The sequence below is a fragment of the Babylonia areolata genome, chromosome 24 (assembly GCF_041734735.1).
Source record: "Babylonia areolata isolate BAREFJ2019XMU chromosome 24, ASM4173473v1, whole genome shotgun sequence".
NCBI lineage: Eukaryota > Metazoa > Mollusca > Gastropoda > Neogastropoda > Buccinidae > Babylonia > Babylonia areolata.
The window spans coordinates 40442841-40462840 of record NC_134899.1 but is presented as its reverse complement, the minus strand read 5'-3'; the positions used below and the strand labels follow the sequence as shown (position 1 = coordinate 40462840).

The 20000-nt window shown below is 41.5% G+C and overlaps 1 protein-coding gene across 1 annotated transcript in view; it reads left to right on the top strand.

The window, feature by feature from the left end:
• Positions 1-6876: 6876 nt before the first annotated feature.
• LOC143298857 (uncharacterized) overlaps positions 6877-20000 on the top strand; it is a 15001-nt gene continuing 1877 nt past the window's right edge. Inside the window, exons 1-6 of the mRNA XM_076611856.1 lie at positions 6877-7144; positions 9309-9489; positions 10899-11081; positions 13078-13336; positions 16119-16333; positions 19176-20000. The exon at positions 19176-20000 is cut by the window's right edge and continues 1877 nt beyond it. Of these exons, the coding sequence (XP_076467971.1) occupies positions 9337-9489; positions 10899-11081; positions 13078-13336; positions 16119-16333; positions 19176-19658 (1293 nt within the window). The 5' untranslated portion in view covers positions 6877-7144; positions 9309-9336 and the 3' untranslated portion in view covers positions 19659-20000. The remainder of the gene's footprint in view (positions 7145-9308; positions 9490-10898; positions 11082-13077; positions 13337-16118; positions 16334-19175) is intronic.

Sequence of the window (20000 nt, the reverse complement as noted above, 5' to 3'; positions counted from 1 at the left end):
TTCGTTTGGTGCGTGCATTTTTTCTATAAATAAAACACAACTTTATCCATGTAAATGCACAAAACCTGGGAAGGATGTGTGACGTGTTTTTACATCTGGAACATGCATGCATGTCAACATGCGCGTGCACTCAAAGCCTGACATGTCAGAGTGGTGTGTGTGTGTGTGTGTGTGTGTGTGTGTGTGTGTGTGTGTGTGTGTGTGTGTGTGTGTGTGTGTGTGTGTGTGTGTGTGTGTGTGTGTGTGTGTGTGTGTGTGTGTGTTTCGTTTGACAATGTTTGACTGAAGTTGTGATTCGTCGTCTATGTATTGATATTGAATCTTCTACACCCGAAAAGCCGGGGTAAAAATGTTGAATATGTGTGTGGGAGTGCTGTGTCTATTAATCTTCCTTTAAATATTTACACACACACACACACACACACACACACACACACACACACACACACACACACACACACACACACACACGAACGCACACACACATACTATCAGTATAACACAAACACACGCGCGCGCGCACGAACGCACACACACACACACACACTCACACACACAGTTTTCGCGGTCACATTAAACATAGAGTCCCTAACAACGAAGCACACCGGCGATATACCGTACATTCACTGACACGGCAACAGTGTCATTTGTGTTGAGGGTTCTCACGCACACAAACTCTGATTCGGCGAGAGTTTTGACTTGCCCCCCTGCGATCAGGTCAGCCCGCTCACCCAATTCCCCTACCCCCTCGATCCACGACCCCCCACACCCCTACACATCCACCCCCAAACCCCGAGCCATCCCGGCCAACTCCACCATGCACCACACACCCCCAACCACCACCACTACCACCACAATCACCACGTACCTACCATCCGACACGTACAGGTGTGTTGTGCGCGCGCGCGTGTGTGTGTGTGTGTGTGTGTGTGTGTGTGTGTGTGTGTGCGTCCACCATGGAGACAGCTAGACGGGCGACACCTTTGTCCACAGTGGTTTTGGCCAGGGCAGTTTAGCTTAGCGGGTCGAGCTCACGGTCCCAGACCACTGACACAAGTATGTCTCGACCGGTGTACCGGTTAACTCTCGCCGGATGTCGTGGGTCGTACACGACCCAGAAGGGTACAAAAACGCAAATATCTCAGCCAATTCTTAATATTTTTCTACGAAATTTCAGAAGTGCTTCCTACACCTAAAAGGCCAACTTTTGCCAAAAAAATGAAAAAAATCATTAATTAGTTACTGAGTAATTAAAGGTGGCGTTTTAACTACACACGGACGCTTGTGTGGGTCGTGTATGAACCATGCTTTTTAAAGAGGAAAAAACGTGGTCACTCCTCGAAAGCTCGTGTGGGTCATGCACGACCTATACCTTTTTAATAGTGATTTCAGAAGATTTAATTTGCAATTAGTGAAGGAAAGTAAAGAAGTTTTACTTTCAATAGCCTCACACCCCACTACTCTCCCACTACCCCCCACCCCCTCCCCCGACCCTTTCGCCTGTCTTCAGCTATAACCCCCTTCCATCCCTTTCTCTAACAGTATGTACCTGTGTGACTGAACATCTTTGATTGTGCGTGTAAAGGATGCTATGAGTCATCTCTCTCTCTCTGTCTCGCTGTCTGTCTGTCTGTCTCTGAGTCTCTGTCTCAGTCTCTCTCTCTCTCTCTCTCTCTTTATATATCTCTGTGTGCATAAGTAGGGTTTGTATGTATGTGCATGTGGTGTTATGCGTTTGTGTGTGTGATCAGTTGTGTGCCAATGCGTGTGTGTGAGTGTGCGTGTGTGTGTATGTGCGTGTGTGTGAATGCGTGAGCATGTGTTTCTTTTGAGTGTATGTGTTTGTGTGAGTCTGTGTGTGCATGTGCAAGCGCATGTGTGTGTAATCAGTTGTTACGATATGTTTTCCTTTTCTATATTTTGTTATAAGCTTTGGAGGAATACACAGGTTTTTGCCTCTTTACAAAGTATGGGTCGTGCACGACCCACACAAGCTTTGGAGGAATATACAGGTTTTTGTCTCTAAAAGGTATGGGTCGTGGACGACCCATTTGAGCTTCCGTGGGTAGTCAAAAGCGACAGCGGTATGGGTCGTGGACGACCCACATGAGATTCCGTGTGTAGTCAAAAGCGACAGCCAGCGAAGGTTGAGGTGGTGTGCCGGTCAGCTGAGCAGTCTGTCAGCCAAGAAAGACTGCATGTATAGCACACTGACGTCCCCTACCAGTTAATCCCGGCGGTGGTCTGTTTGTCAGTCCCACAACTCACACCTGGTTGCACTGGCATGGCCGCTAGCGCCAAGAGCGAATCCAAAGTGTTGGCTCAATGTTGGTATAGGCTCTTTGTAGAGGTATGCAGTTTGTAGACCCCTATGGGCTCTTTGTAGGTTCCGCTCTTATAGGTACAGTACAGGCTGGCTATAAGTCTCTGTATAGATATAGGCTCTTCATAGGTCAGTCTCTTTGTAGGTGAAGGCTCTTAGTAGATACGGGCTCTTTGAAGGTTTTGGTTCTTTGCAGCTTTTGGCTCTATATAAGTTAACTGTTAAGGGTCTAAGTAGATGTAGCTGTTTGTGGGTAGGCCAAAAAGATCTTTATAGTTATCTCTTTAGGCATAGACTCTGTTGGTGAAGGCTTTCTGAAGGTGCAGGCTTTTTAGGTCACTTAATTTGTACGTGTAGGTTCTTTGTAACTATGGGTTCTTTGTAGGTGTGGGCTCTATGTAGGTTTAGGCTCTTTGTATATTTAGATTCTTTGTAGAAGTAGGCTGTTTATTGGTGTTAAGGGATCTTTTTAGGTGTGGGCTGTTTATCGGCATAGACTGTCTGTAGTAAGATGCTCTGTGTAGAAATGGGTTCTTTGTACTGAGGTTCACGTTCCCTGTATGTTTAGGCTCTTTGTATGTGGATGCTCTTTGTAGGCACATGCTCTTTGTAAGCACATGCTCTTTGATGGTGTGCGCACTTTGTAGTTGAACTCGTTGTATGCATCATATCAGTGTATGCTCTTTGTATATCTAGGCACTCTGATGGTGTATGCGGCTTTTTTTTCTTCTGGCTGAATATGTTCTTGTTTCCATAAATTAACCCACCGAACGCTGACATGGATTACAGGATCTTTAACGTGCGTATTTGTGTGTGTGTGTGTGTGTGTGTGTGTGTGTGTGTGTGTGTGTGTGTGTGTGTGTGTGTGTGTGTGTGTGTCCGTGTAGAGGATGAGGTGTGCATGTATGCATGTCTGTATTGTGGGAGCAACGGAATATTGGAACGTGCAGGTGTTATTTGTGTGTGTGTGTGTGTGTGTGTGTGTGTGTGTGTGTGTGTGTGTGTGGAGGTATGGGCGTATGTGTGTGTGTGTGCTTGTATAAGTGTCTGTGTGTATGTGTGTGGGGGTTGGGGGGAAGGGGGGGAGGTATGGGCGTATGTGTGTGTGCTTGTATAAGTCTCTCTCTCTCTCTCTCTCTCTCTCTCTCTCTCTCTCTCTCTCTCTCTCTCTGTGCGCGCGCGCGTGCGCCATGGAAGCTGCGATAAGTAGCTAGGAATGAGTGTGTGGGCCCGGAGGGGTTGGGGGGGTGCAGGGTAATTTGGGAGACGGTGTGTGTGTGTGTGTGTGTGTGTGTGTGTGTGTGTGTGTGTGTGTGTGTGTGTGTTTGTCAGTGTCCGGGACTCGTGTACGTTGATGTGTATTTGTTTGTGCTTTCATATCTGTGAAACCGCATGTTTGTTGCATATCTGTTATGCATGTGTGTGTGTGTGTGTGTGTGTGTGTGTGTGTGTGTGTGTGTGTGTGTGTGTGTGTGATGTGTTTTACATTTGTTTGCTTATTTGTCTTTTTGTATTATCAGTATTGTCTTTTTATCTTATTATTATTACTATTATCATTGCTATTATTATCATTATCATCATTATTTTCTCTTTCTTTCTTTTTAAAATTTACTCTTTTTATTAGTTTACTTCTTTTCTTCTTTTTTTTGGTTTTTTTGTTTTTTGTTGTTGTTTTTTTTTTGTCTCAAGGCCTAAGTGTGTTGGGTTACGTTGCTGGTCAGGCATCTGCTTCAGTGGCAGATGTGGTGTAGCGTATACTGATGAATTTGTCCGAACGCAGTAACGCCTCCTTGAGCTACTGATACTGATACTGTCTCTCTCCCCTCCTCTGTCAGATTCTCTGTCTCTCTCATTTTTTTTCTTTCTTTTTCCCCCCTTTTCGATTTTGTTTCATTGTTTTTACCATTATTGTTCTGATTTGTACCCCGATGTCACTAGAGCTGTACATTTTGATGTTTAACTCACTCAGTACGGCCAGTCCTCTCTTCTCCTCTACACAGACCCCTCGGATGTCCAGTGGGTGTCTGAACGACCCAACCTTTAGCTTCCGTCGTCAGAATTGTGGTATTCTTTGTCAACATTCACCTCTTCAGCATAAGAGCCTTCCGCTTGCAATATTTTGATGATGGTAATTGGGGTGAAACGCTGTTAACGTCGTCTCTTTCGCCGTTCGTATGGAGAGAGTTAAAATGTCATTAGTTGTAAAGCTCTAGTGACATAGTAGGTACTAATCCGGTCAGGGCAAAATGGTGCAAAACAGATAAAATGGAACAGAAAGGAAAAACAGAACTGAAACAAAATAAACTGAAAAGAGATTAGCGACACTTCGGCACTTTGTCATTAGCTTAAAATACATGTGACAGGGGGTAATGTGCCTTTTTCAGTCGTTCGTCTCCACTGAAGGTTTGGACAGTACACTGAGAATCAAAGAACATATAAATCATATAACACTTGCACATTTACGCATGTAACATCGACACACATCATATCAATCCAAACACACTAAGGTACATATAAATCATGAAATAATTGTTTATGCCTGAACATCAAAACCCATCATATCAATACGGACACATCATATAATTACATTGTAGAGATTGACCATCCAAATGTAACCCTACTTTTTTTATCTGTGCTTTTTTCCTCACAGAACCCAAACTAGATTTTAATTGATTAATGAGTATTTGGACCGATGATGGACGTTTTTCTTATATGATTTATTGCCTCGAGATACATATCAAATTAATATTGCAAGTGAAAGTATCATATCTTCATTTTCCTTAACTGATCAGTATGCCGAACAAATCTTTTCTCTGCACTGGACCTGTATTGAAAAGGGTACAGGTTTTTCACAATTCATCGTATCTTTTGCAGTTAAATATGAAATAATTTTCATCTTCTGGGCTTTCGCCACACATTGGGCAAGATGTTGCTACGTCTGCGTACCATCTTCTGTTGACATTTTGAGTGCTCTCAATCTGAGCCTCGCAAAGCAGATTTTATGCCATTATTTGTTATGATTTTAGTATACTTCTCTGTTTGAAAGATGGATTTAAATGAATAGAACCATTTATACCTATCATTGCTCTCTATTTCTCCGTACCAGTTTTGTTTGTAACATGCTATAAGTCTGTCTTAAATTCCGATACAAAGCCGCTCTCGTGCCCTACTCCTTGTCACATCCAAACAAGACCGAATCCATGTTCTGGTAGTGTTTTCTTGATGTGGAATACCCAGTTCTGTTTGCCCTTCTCCTCTTGCAGCAGCAGCATCTCGTATGCTTGCTAACACAATCGTGATGTTGGCAGTCTTGTTAGTTTGAACCAATATTTTATGCATTTTACAACTGATGTAATATGCAATGGGTACCTGCCGGTTTCGCCATGCATTATAGTGTTTGATGAATGTAATGGGACACCAAGAAAATGCTTCATTGCAAATAATGTATGTACCTTTTCCATTTGATTATTTGTTATGAGTCCCAATATTTCCGCTCCATAGTTGTTGTTTTTTAAAAAGAAAGAAAGAAAAAAGAGATTTTATCAAATAAGTGGTTCTCTGTCGATGTCAAGTAGGTATATTTTCCTTAACTCTTTTCATTCATTTTCAGTCCTGGTCAATATATTCTCTAGTCAGTATTGAAGTATTACGTGATCTGATGAAGTGATAGTCTCGCTGTAGAACGCCCTGCTTGAAAGCGTATGTAGTATAGTGCAGTGTAGTGTATTGCACCAAGTTGCACCGGCTGTCACAGCCGAGTATTGTAAACTTGTATTTATCATTATTTCATTTTAGGTTGACGTTTTATACATTCATATTGTGGAATCTCACTGCCCTAAGTAGTGGATTTGGATTTATGCGTAGGTCAGCCATCTGAGTGAGTCTATGTTTTAACCCGGTGTTCGGTTGTCTGACGGTGTGTGTGTGTGTGTGTGTGTGTGTGTGTGTGTGTGTGTGTGTGTGTGTGTGTGTGTGTGTGTGTGTGTGTGCGTGTGTGTGTCTGTGTGTCTGTGTGTCTGTGTCTGTGTGTCTGTGTCTGTGTGTGTGTGTCTGTGTGTCCGTGGTAAACTTTAACATTGACATTTTCTCTGCAAATACTTTGTCAGTTGATACCAAATTTGGCATAAAAACTGAATAGGAAAAGTTCAGTTCTTTCCAGTCATCTTGTTTAAAACAATATTGCACCTCTGGGATGGGCACAAAAAAATAAAAAAGAAGCCAAATTATATGCAAACTGCATTTACTGAGTCTTGAAGCAGCCATGGGCATCTTCGAATCCGAAGGACGAATATCATCACATCACTTTTTCGACGAACATCATCACATCACTTTTTTGCATTAACTGCGAAGTGGCTTGAGAGTTGGAAGGAGCTATATAAATTCCCATTATTATTACTATTATTACTATTATTATTATTATTATCAGCTGTATGTAGCCTAGGCTACTTCCTACCCGGGGTAAGAACCAGCCAGGGGTAAGTTTCGGCCTGTTACACCGGGTCCAATGTTACCGGATGCAGTTCGCAAGAACTGTGCTAAGGCATCTGCTTGGCAGATGTGGTGTAGCGTATATGGTTTTGTCCGAACGCAGTGACGCCTCCTTGAGCTACTGAAACTGAAACTGAAACTGTGCTAAATTCTATTTTTAGATCAGCGGTTCGCTGGCCCTTCACGCCCAACACTGTGGTTGCGCGCACGGGTTGGCGACTCGGATCACTGACCCAGTTCGACTGTGTTTGTCATGTCCAGCGACATTTGACCCACAAGACACTTTAAGGTTTTCGCATTGGACGACCGTTTCCGAGTTGTCGTTCCAGAACGGTAAGTCACAGCACTATTTTGTTGTTCCATACCAAGTGATGACGCCTGTTTTCACCTTTATTCAACGTCAGACCCTAACAGGGTTCAAGGTCTATTGAACGAGGCCACACACACACACACACACACGCAAACATATGCAGCAAACATGTAGTTTCACAGATATGAAAGCACAAACAAGAGTGCATAAGCCCAACACAACACATTAAAGCACACAAGCCCGCCCGCCCCCCCATGGAGGAACTTGTAGGACATCGACAAACACATTACCCTGCACGCCCCACCCTCCACAGCACATTCCTACGCTCTCTCTCTCTCTCTCTCTATTTGCAGACGATGTGATTCTCTTTTCTAGCACGGCCATAGGACTTCAAAATCAGTTAAATGCATTAAAACAAGAAGCAGATATATTATTTTTAGAAGTAAATCTTGAAAAAACCCAATGTAATTGTATTCAGGAAAGGTGGTCACCTATCTAGACATGAAAAATGGCAATACGGTACCGATGAAATAAAAGTAATGAATATATATAAATATCTTGGTATGCTCTTTACAACAAAACTCAGTATGACAAGCACAATAGCAGAAACATGTAGGAACGGAAAGAAAGGGGTTATTGAAATTTTGAGGTGCTTACATAAACTAGGTTCCATGGATTCATCTATTTTCTGGAAACGTTTTGATGCTCAAGTCCAACCAATGTTGACCTATGGTTCTGAAGTATGGGGACTTGGTAATAATAAAGATATTGAAAAACTGCACACTTTTGCTATCAAACGTTTTTTAAAGGTACCTCTGCTTGCATCGAACACTGTGTTATACGGAGAGACTGGAAGATACCCATTATATATCAGATCATATGTGAAATGTGTCAAATATTGGTTAAAATTGATTAGACTTTGTAAACAAGCGTATGTAAAATTATTAAACGGACACGAGAGAGGGAAGGAAAATTGGGTATATTTGGTTAAGAAAATATTAACAGTACATGGATTTGGAATTGTGTGGATGTGTCAGGGATTTGGATGCGAAAAAGGATTTATTTCTGAATTCAAAGATAGACTTATAGCTTCATATAAGCAAGACTAGCATTATGAAATGGAAACAAATGAAAAATACAGTTGGTTCAACAGTTTAAAAATGTTTTTGGAATAGAAAAATATATCACAGTTGTAACCAACAAGTGGCATATAATCAGTTTAGCCAGGTTTAGGTTGAGATCTCTTGGATTATATGCTCATTAGTATTGGTTTCAAATTAACCCATCCATGCTCTCCCCTTGTCCGATATGCGGTTTTATAAAGGAGGATGAGTTACATTTCTTGTTTCATTGCAAAGCGTACACTGATATTCGTGAAAAATGTACTGTCTCTGCTCTGTGCAGTGTACTTAACATACAACAGGAAAATTCAATCCAGTCTCTGGCAAAGTATATTGCCAGAGCATATAATTTTCGAAGAAAAAACATCACTCACTGTTGTTCTTTAAGAAATTGACTTCGTAAACTGTATGGTTGAAATTATGTAGATTCCTTATCAATGGATTTCAAAAATGGTATGTTTTGAATAGACGTTCAAAAATGGTATGTTTTGAATAGTCGTTCCATCTTTTTTTAGAACTATTTTGTTGTTGTTTTGATTGTACCCCCATGTCATTAGGGCTGATAAGCTATTGACATTAAAACAGTTATGAGTTCTGAGTTATCTGTGTGTGTGTGTGTGTGTGTTTATTTATTTACATTCATTTGCGTATCAGTTTATTGATTTATCATCAGGCCAGGAATTTAGAATGCTGAAGTGCTACATTACCTTAAATTATCATCATTATATTGCAATGACTGCACCCTTTAAATGGAAACAGAAACTTTAAACAGTAGTTCAGTAGACTATTTTATCTGAAATTGAGAGTACTACACACACACACAGCATATATATATATATATATATATATATTTATATATATATGTGTGTGTGTGTGTGTGTGTGTGTACATATATATATATATATATATAGATAGATAGATAGATAGATAGATAGATAGATATAATTAAAAAGAGAAATTTGTGTGCGTGTGCAGGAATATGTATTCAAGCATGAACACTTGTGCATAATCATGATGTGTGTGTATGTGTGTGTGTGTGTGTGTGTGTGTGTGTGTGTGTTCTAAGTTTGTACTGTCTTGTGCGCTGGCTCGCAATGGGTGGTGCTGAATCCAAAGGCCACCATCATGGCGATGACTCTCACCACCACAACAAGGCGTCAGGCAACAGCAAGTCACGACCAACACTGGCCCCTGAGGTACCCCCATATCTCGGACCAGGGGCACAATATCACTTCATCAACTGTGAAGTAAGTCATACAATTGTAAGCCACTTATGTACACACATGAACAGTACAAATAATGTTTGATTCAGTGCATATTTTGTACCTGCCCTGTGAAATTTCCGTTTAGATTTAAGTTAGTAATTTCAAGATTTCAAACGTATCATGATTGGGAAAAAAAAAGCAACCATGCACACATCTACATAAGCAAGCACAGAAAAAATAAGAGTGAGTGGGAAAGAATGTCAGATACACACACAGAACCAAAAGCGAGTCGCACCAGAGCACAAAATAAACCCAGACAAATTTAAGCATTTGTATAAACAAGATATACAACATGACATGAGAAATCTTCATTCAGTTTAAAGTGTCCTAAAACTACTCGCAATCAAATGTTTCAGCTTATGTGTAGAACTCTATATAATATAGTGGAGTGATGGCCAAGAGGTAACACGTCCGCCTAGGAAGCGAGAGAATCTGAGTGCGCTGGTTCGAATCACGTCTTGGCCGCTGATATTTTCTCCCCCTCCACTAGGCCTTGAGTGGTGGTCTGGACACTAGTCATTCGGATGAGACGATAAACCGAGGTCCCGTGTGCAGCATGCACTTTGTGCACGTAAAAGAACCCACGCCAACAAAAGGGTTGTTCCTGGCAAAATTCTGTAGAAAAATCCACTTCGATAGGAAATGAAACTGCACACAGGAAAAAATACAAAAAAATGGGTGGTGCTGTAGTGTAGCAACACGCTCTCCCTGGGGAGAGCAGCCCGAATTTCACACAGAGAAATCTGCTGTGATAAAAAGAAATACAAATAGTTATTTCTGTGGTTTTTCACCACCTTTCATGGCAAAACTGATACAGGAAAGTCAGGTTGGACAGGCTGTGCTTTGAATTCCACCCCTGTCTCAATCTCTGTTCCTCTCTCTCACTTCTCTTATGACAACTCTCCCCCTTCTCTTCCTTTTCTTTTTCTGTCTCTGTTTCTCTGTCTCTGTCGGTAGGCATGTCAGTATCTATGTCTCGGTCACCCTCCTCTCTCTCTCTCTCTTTCTTTATCTTATAGTATTGTGCTGCGTTGACCTTGTTCAGGGCAAGGGCTGTACAAAAAAGTGCTTTTCTATTATCATCAGAAATAAAAAGAATTGTCCTGTCTAATCATCTCTCTCTCTCTCTCTCTCTCTCTCTCTCTCTCTCTCTCTCTCTCACTCACTCTGTGTGTGCATTGTCTTTGCCACTGTCTACTCACTCACTCTCTCTTTCTTTGTCTCTATCTCTTTCCTTGTGTCTCTATATCTCACTCACTCTTTGTCTCTTTGTTTCTCCTCCCCTTAATTATATACATATATATGTTTCATCCTTTTGAATTCCTTTCATCTTTTCATGTTTTGTTCCCCCCCACCTCCCGCACCCCCCAACTCTTTGTTGCTATCTACAGGTGATGCTGGGCACTCATCTCAGCATGATATCAATACCAATGATGACCAGCAACATTGACACCTACTACCCAATGTTGGCTGCTCAGTATGCAGAAGGGTATCGCCTGCTGTCGTTTTACCAGATGCCAGGTCAGATTCAACAGAACCCAGTGTTCAGCCAACAGGTGCCATGCGGGTTTCAGGTATATTATGATTTCTATGATTTCTCCTTCGAAACAGACTCATGAATGCTTAAAATGGTAATTGGCTGAATAAGAAAAGAACAAACAAAAAACAAAACAAAAATAAACAAAACAAGAGAGGCAAGGCCTTCAAGACTTCACTTGTGATACACTTAAAAAAAAAAAAAAATCTAATTGTTAAAATGTGTTCTGTATTTGTTATTATAAAGCTTCTGGTTAAAAAAAAAAAAGTCCTAACCAGATTCGAACCCCGCGTGTTCGGGTGAGAAAAAACTGTCTTACCCATTACGCTATCGTGGCTCCTTAACTGGTGTTCTAAAATTTAATATTTGAACATACTTTTTTAAAGGGCGATAAATCAATTGCGGTATTGTGAGAACACTGTTTAAATCATATTATTCTGGTGTATCTTGGGCATTCAAAAAATCAATAAGGGCAATCAAAAATTCTTTTTAAGTCCGTGGTAAAGGAGACATGGCTATTGCCGCAATTACACTGCAACATTTAGCTGTTTTCTCTAGATCTAGATAGATGTACAAGTTTAGTTACGCCTGCTGGGAATGTAGTATGACACAGTTGATTCAATTTCTCTTTTATGTTCATTCTAGTTTTACAGTTTTAAAGTTGATATGAAAATTTAGTATTTTGTTAAACTAATAACATGTAGAGCCAAGTACAAGTACTTCTAAACGTCGTAAGAAGTGAAAAGGACTTCATTTTGAGAAAAGTCAAGACTGGAATTTTTTTCATTTCATCGTGATCAATTCAAGGGTATTAACTCGCATGGTTTACAATTTTTAACTGTGAATTCCGAATGATTCTGTGGATATTTTTATGGCAGTTTGGGGCATAATCCAGTAAGTGATGAGGCGTTCACAAATCTTTCTCTGAATAAATATTTAACGGTCTCCTTCTCCAACTTTCCATCACATGTTATCGTGTATTGTCCATTGAATATAGGATTGAACGGGCAGGTCAACAACTTGAAACAAAATGGCGTCGTTCGCGTTCGCAAAGAATATGAGCACGCGCTTTGAATGTGTATAAATATGTGTAGGCAATTGATTTTTGCCCATGACCTTCAGGGCTCAGCCAATAGATCTGTAAAGTCCACTCGTCATATTGATTTTAGTATTTTCCGAAAAAGACCACTTGGGCGAATGAACATAGTGAAAGCCCTGTACACTGAGAGTAAAACACACAAACTTTTTATGTATTGAGTATAATTTCAAAATTTAATGTTTAAGATAAGAAAGATCAGTTTAAAGCAAATTAAGTCCCCTAGCATTAATTACAGATTAATTTCCCTTTTTTACTATCTGCACCAAAACGTTTGCAAAATAAATAAAACTTTCATGCTTAGCAAAAGAAGTTCCTGTTTGAACAAAAAATGATAATAATGACTGCTCTTGTTGTTGTGTCAGAATATCAGATCAAAGTACCAAGTTTAGAGAATGCAAAAAATATAAAAATAACAGTAAATGCAGTTTGCATATAATTTGGCTTCTTTTTAAATTTTTTTGTGCCCATCCCAGAGGTGCAATAATGTTTTAAACAAGATGACTGGAAAGAACTGAATTTTTCCTATTTTTATGCCAAATTTGGTGTCAACTGACAAAGTATCTGCAGAGAAAATGTCAATGTTAAAATTTACCATGGACACGCAGACACACAGACACATACACACACACAGACAACCGAACACCAGGTTAAAACATAGACTCACTTTGTTTACACAAGTGAGTCAAAAACAAAAAAACAACAACAGAAGGATACATATATTGACAGACTGATTATTATATGTTTGTGTGTGTGTGTGTGTGTCTGTGTCTGTGTGTGAGACTGCTGTGGAATGTTTAAAAGTGCTCTATCATTGTATTATTATAGTTACTGTATTATTATTGTTGTTGCATTCTTTTTCTTGTTATTATCATTAGCAGGCGATTTGCGATAAATGCAGTTTCTCTTACACCACTGCTTCTGTTTTAACCTGCAGGGAATTTTCTGCCGCTACCCGTCCGTCCCCAGACGGGAGAGCTGGCAGCTGAGGGTGGAGAAATCAATGATCCAGCGTCACCAAAATTACACCGGAATCGTCTCGTTCAGCACTCACCCAAGCACGGTGACGGACGCCAGCCACCTTCTGGAGAGCATCACACGCAACTCTGAGGATGGGGGCCGTCTGGTGTGCATGGAAATGACTGGGCAGAGACAGCAAGGAGGCCTTGGGATGGCCCAGCAAGGCGTTTCTCCTTGTGAGGGCTTGTTCCTCTCTCTCCCTCTCTCTCTCTCTCTCTCTCTCGCTCGCTCGCTCGCTCTCTCTCTTTGTTGCTTTTTGTCCAGCTGTTGGACTTCTGATCCAGTGTTCACCTGTGTTTGAGGTTTGAGGGCCTGTCTCAGCATGGTGTTGTGTCCTTGGGGAAAGGCACTTTCCTCCGATTTTCCTCACCCTGTTCTGGTGTGAATAGGTACCTGATTTTGATTCAGGAAGGTTAAGACTGCAGAAGGAGTTCTATGCTGCATTTCTATGCCGAGCCCAGGACTCAGTTGACATGCATTCACTTCCCCTGTGGCTGTAAAAGGCTAATGGGACATTTAATCTTTAGTCATCATGAAGTGTGGCTCTTTATATTCAGTTACTCTGTTAAAATTCCTACCACTTTTGTGGGCTTCAGCTTCCCATTTTTTTTTTTTTTTAATTCACCTGGGGTTTTACATGTATGAACGTTTCCACTCTACCGTTAAGGCATTCACACTTGGTTTTGTGTGTGTGTGTGTGTGTGTGTGTGTGTGTGTGAGCACATATCGGGTATGTTTGTGTTTCCATAGCCCACTGACATGGATTTCGAGATCTTTAATGTGAGCATTTTGATGTTCCACATGTGTATATGCTTGAGGGAGGTTCAGGCACTAGCAGGTCTGCACATGATTATGTAGACCTGGGAGACTGGAAGAATCTCTGCACCCACCTGAAGCAGCAGGAATTTGAACAAAGGATTACCACTGGTCACAAGGTTTGCAGAGATATGCTCAGGATGTGTATACCAAATAAAGAATTTATCTTTTATATTTGTCTCTTTGGTTACATTCAGATGCAAAGTAGGCTTTTTGTGCAAGAGAAAGAAGGAAAACCGAAGAAAAAGGTTTGTGCCAGATAAAAGTCATGTCCGACTATGACCATCAGAACAGCAGAGGAGGCAACTGCTGTTCCGACTATTTGGGCTAGAATTTGATTATAGTGGAGAGTGTCTTGCCCAAGTACATCCCCACTCTCTCAGCCAAAGAGGGTTTTAGGACAGGCGGCGTTGGGATGGTTCCCAAAGGCCAACTAGCTCACAAGGCTGCAGCACTAAGAGCCAGTGCAGTTTTGCCTCCTAGTTTGAGAGTCATAGTCCTTCACAAAAGACTAAGCTGTAAATGGTTTCCCATTGACTGGAGAAACCATTGATAATACAGCTCTCACTTTGCTGTTGGCCCAAATGTAAACTTATGTCAATCTGTGATATAAGCCGAGTGTTGGGCCTCATAGAAAATAAGTATTAACTAAAGAGCAGTACTATACTATGCTATGCTACACTGTGCTATGCTATGCAATGCTACGCTATGCTGCGCTATACTATGCTATACTGTAATGTAGTGTACTGTACTGCACTGCACTGTACTGTACTTTACTGTACCACACCACACTTTACAGTACAAGCATTGATCAGGCATTACTGTGAAAACATATGCAGTTGTACTTTAGAAGTACTCAGGTGTAGTGTGGAATGAGTTATCTGAATCCAAACTGCATGATATTATTGAAGATAATTGCACTGAGAAAGCTGATGAAGTAAATTGTAAAGGCAAAAAGATAACTTGATGAAGCTGATTTTGCCTTTTCGCATTATTCAGACTTTGAATTATTGCATACACCAAATACATATGAAGAGAATATTTTAGCAAACATGATTACTTTTTAAAATTTTTTCTGAGAATAGACTTTAGGCAGTTTCATGAAGACTTTGACAACTTTAGTTTCTTCAGGGATTAACTCTCTCCATACGAACGGCGAAAGAGACGACGTTAACAGCGTTTCACCCCATTTACCATCATCAGAATATTGCAGGCGGAAGGCTCTTATACTGAAGAGGTGAATGTTGACAAAGAATACCACAATTCTGACGACGGAAGCTAAAGGTTGGGTCATTCAGACACCCACTGGACATCCGAGGGGTTTGTGTAGAGGAGAAGAGAAGACTGGCCGTACTGAGTGAGTTTTTCAATCTAGCAATAAAACCTGTCCAGATGATTGATTGTTGCCTAACTCAGCCATAGAAATTGTGTCCATCCATCCAGGATTTTTATTTTCTGGTATTATTTCCTTGGGGCCCTGGAACAAAGACATATCATGTTCTTTTCTGTTTTCCTTAAAATTCTTTGGCTAATTTTGTGGCAGTGCTTGGAATAGATCTCATATCATGTTCTGTTCTAGATTCTTTGGTTAATTTTGTGGCAGTGCTTGGAATGGATCTCATATCATGTTCTGTTCTAGATTCTTTGGTTAATTTTGTGGCAGTGCTTGGAATGGATCTCATATCATGTTCTATTCTAGATTCTTTGGTTAATTTTGTGGCAGTGCTTGGAATGGATCTCATATCATGTTCTATTCTGGATTCTTTGGTTAATTTTGTGGCAGTGCTTGGAATGGATCTCATATCATGTTCTGTTCAAGGTTCTTTGGTTAATTTTGTGGAGTGCTTGGAATGGATCTCATATCATGTTCTATTCAAGGTTCTTTGGTTAATTTTGTGGCAGTGCTTGGAATGGATCTCATATCATGTTCTATTCAAGGTTCTTTGGTTAATTTTGTGGCAGTGTTTGGAATGGATCTCATATCATGTTCTATTCTGGATTCTTTGGTTAATTTTGTGGCAGTGCTTGGAATGGATCTCATATCATGTTCTATTCAAGGTTCTTTGGTTAATTTTCTGGCAGTGCTTGGAATAGATCTCATATCATGTTCTATTCTAGGTTCTTTGGTTAATTTTGTGGCAGTGCTTGGAGTGGACCTGTTCTTTGAGATACCTGAAGCCCCATCACCCCAGCGGTACATGTACAACTGCGTGTCAGTCCCCTACACAGTCACTGTAGCACCGAGCTCCGGATTTAAGTCCAACGTGCACTGCGATTGGCTGGGTCACCTCGCCAGCCACCTGAAGCAAGGCTGGCGCCTGGTGGAAATCTTCATGGATAAGAACATTTTCTCTCAGGTGAGTAGAGGGTTTGAGTCTGCCATTTTTTGTTGAATTCTTGTGTTTGTTTCTTTTTGTTGTTGTTGTTTGTTTGTGGGATGCAATTCTCAGGTTCATTTATGTCCTTGAGTGGACTTTCATGAGGTGTATGACCATTTGTACCCTGCTATATAGGCAGCCTTGCTCCATTTTTGGGGGGTGAGTCTGGCAGTCAAACCAGCAAGAGCTTAGGGATGAGATTGAGAATATGTGATAATATTGTGTAGTCTTTGTCTCACACATGTGCACATATTTGAAACACATGTTTGCACATGCATACAGACTATGTATATTTCTTATTCACTGAAACAGAGAAACCAGCTACCTTGGGGAAGTGGTTAGTGTTGCGGACTGACAGCTGGGAGGATGCGAGTTCAAATTCCAGCGGGAGTGGGTTTTTTGGCCCGCGGCCAGCTCCTACGAAGAGCTAGAGTGGAGTGCGCTATGGGCTTAAATGGGAAAACTGGGACTGCAGAGTCCAGTATCATCCACTTCCAAGATCTTAATGTGTGTTGCTCTAATTTCCTGATCAGTGCTGCAAGTGTCTGTATCTCTTGGGCCTGGTTGACGCCAGGATATCATTATGAAAGAAAGTGTGGAGTACAGCCTTGTCACGTAGTCCCAAACCTAAATGGACCTCCATTGCAGCATCGTCATCATCATCATCACCGTCATCCTCCTTCCTTTCTTCATCATCAGTATATAAAAAGCCCCAAATTATGTGGCCTTTCATGCCCCGCTGTCATGGTGACCTCATTTTCAATACCCCTTCAGTTCTGTGCTTGGGGTGAGTCTCGTAAAGCCAAAGGTCTTCAGTGTTGGCAGATTCATGAGGGACTGCTGTTGGAGGGACGTGGTGGCAGTGGTTGGGGGGGATACGCTCACTCAGTCTGGCTCTGCGACAAAGCCATTGTTGTCATCAGTAAGGAGCTTAATAGTGGTGTTCTAAGTACATTAAATCACAACAAGCACTTTTGAACACTACTGAAGTGACTCAAGAACAAGAACAAGAACAAAACTTTAATCCCCAGGCCTCCGGCCCCTAGAAAGAGGTCAAAAGTACACAATATGGTGATCACTCAGCCACAACAAAATGTAAAATACGTACTAACTTAACCTGTAGAACAAAAGTGCTTCTCGTGCATAGTAAATTAATTCTAACTTTCATCATTGTTGTCACAGAATTCCTGTCGTATCTTCAGGGCATTAAATATATAAATGCATAGTTTACGAATACTGTAAACAGAACCATTCTTCATCAAGTGAACATACGATTGACCTTCAGAGTTCAGATGTTTTTGCCGCAGGTCATTGTAAAGGACACAATTGTTTATAAAATGGTTTTCATCTTCGATTACATTTCAACGTTTACATGCGTAATTTGAATTACATTTGAATGTTCTTCTAAGAAATGATCCATTTATTGGGAGCAAACCAAGCCGTAATTTTACTAAACAGTCCCGAAAACACTTTTTATCCACATATTCAAAATATTTCTCACACTGAAAACCAGTTTTAAACAGTCTGTAATTATGATATATATCTTTAGACATTACTGACTCGTCCCACACCTGCATAAATATATCTTTCATTCTTTGCTTAAATAATGACAAAAATGTTTGCTCACAACCAACGCCTTGTTGCAACCAGACATATCCAAACCCAAGTCTAAATAAAGTATTTTTTACTAAAGACACCCAGCATTTTTTTCCCCTTTCGTCTAAGTTAAACAACATCAAATATGCCTGTCTGGGTAATCGGTGCACATTCATATTCAGCAACCTTAACCAGTACTTGATACACCTTGTTGCACTATTTATATATAGTGGATAACGTCCTAATTCGCCGTATGCAAATTTGTTTGGTACTCTAAGTGTTATGTTAAAAAAACATTTACATGCAAAGGAATGAACTTTCTGAAGTGACTCAGCAGCAGTGCAGGGTCTACTCTGGTGTGTGGCCTCCTGGCGACCCAGCATCGATGGTTCCCTGTGGACTGCCAGCACTGGGACTGTGACAGACGAACCCAGGTGTGGCTGTGTATGATGGACTCGGAATGAGTGGTGTGGGAGTAATGCCACTGAAATGGTGCAGATGATGGGGTAGCGAAGAAAAAAAAAAGAAAAAAAGAAATATCTTGAATCCAGGAAATGAAACATTCTGTGTTTGGCCTGTCTTGCCTTGTCATTTTGATGACCCAATTTGTTTTTTTATCGTATGTACAAATTTTTTAATTAATTTTTTTTTTTTTTTTTTTTTTTTGGTTTGTTTGTTTTAGCCAACTCGTTCTGTCTCCAGGAAAATGAAATATCCTGTGGTTGGCCCTTTGTATCTCGTCTTGCCTTGTCATGTTGGTGACCCAAACATCCCGTGATTGGTTCCATGTATCTCATATCATGTCTCGCTGTGTCATGTTGGTGACCCAAACTTCCTGTGATTGGTTCCATGTATCTCATATCATGTCTTGCCGTGTCATGTTGGTGACCCAAACTTCTCATGATTGGTTCCATCTATCTCATATCCTGTCTCGCCGTGTCATGTTGGTGACCCAAATATCCGGTGATTGTTTCCGTGTATCTCATATCCTGTCTCGCCGTGTCATGTTGGTGACCCAAATATCCGGTGATTGTTTCCGTGTATCTCATATCCTGTCTCGCCTTGTCATGTTGGTGACCCATACTTACCGTGATTGGTTCCATCTATCTCATACTGTCTCGCTGTGTCATGTTGGTGACCCAAATATCCTGTGATTGGTCCCATGTATCTCATATCCTGTCTCGCCTTGTCATGTTGGTGACTGCCAACTTTGTTGTGTCTCCAGATTTTTAAACATGCTGTGGTTACCCCCATAACCATCGACACCTCGTGGTTCTTTGAGAAACCAGCCTCCTGCATGAGCGACCCCAGGCCCGTCTATGAGGGTGCCGTCATTGATCACCATGTCAAAGTGAAGGGGGGGAGCAGGGGCGTGCGCACCACAGCCAACTGGGAGCCGGTGATCCAGGAGATGGGCAACAGGGGCTGGGAGCTGGCCTGCATCCTGGAGACGCCTCAGATGCAGGCCACTGGCTTAGCCACCGTCTACATGACCTGCAAGATGTTCTTCCAGCGCCCCATCCTGCCCCGGAATGACACCCTCATGCCCTCCGCACCCCCTCCGCCCTATGACCTTGTTGTGGGAGGGGTGGGGGAAGGAGGAGAGGGGCAGGGAGATGTTGCAGCCCCTTCCCCTCCCCCACCTGGATTCAGTGTGCCTCCTTCTCCTCCTCTTCCTCCCTCTGCACCTGAGAAAACGGGATGGTGAGAGGTGTGGGTCAGGGATAGTGCACTGATGATGCCAGGTTTGTGACCTCACCTCATGTTTTTGGCATTGCCGGTTTTCTTCTGCTTTCAACACAATACAACCTCATCTCCTTGCCCTCGAACTGTTGGGCTTAGGTGTTGATCCAAAGCTCATTCTCTGGATAGTAAGCTTTCTTGTCAGTAGAACGTTGGGTTTCAGTCTGTCCATTCTTCTCAACACTTTACTTCTGTTGGCGCACCTCAAGGCACGGTGCTGTCCCCTGTCCTGTTTACACTATACATGAATGATTGCAGAGGCACAGAGGAAACTCCTGTCATGAAATATTCTGATGACTCTGCTGTT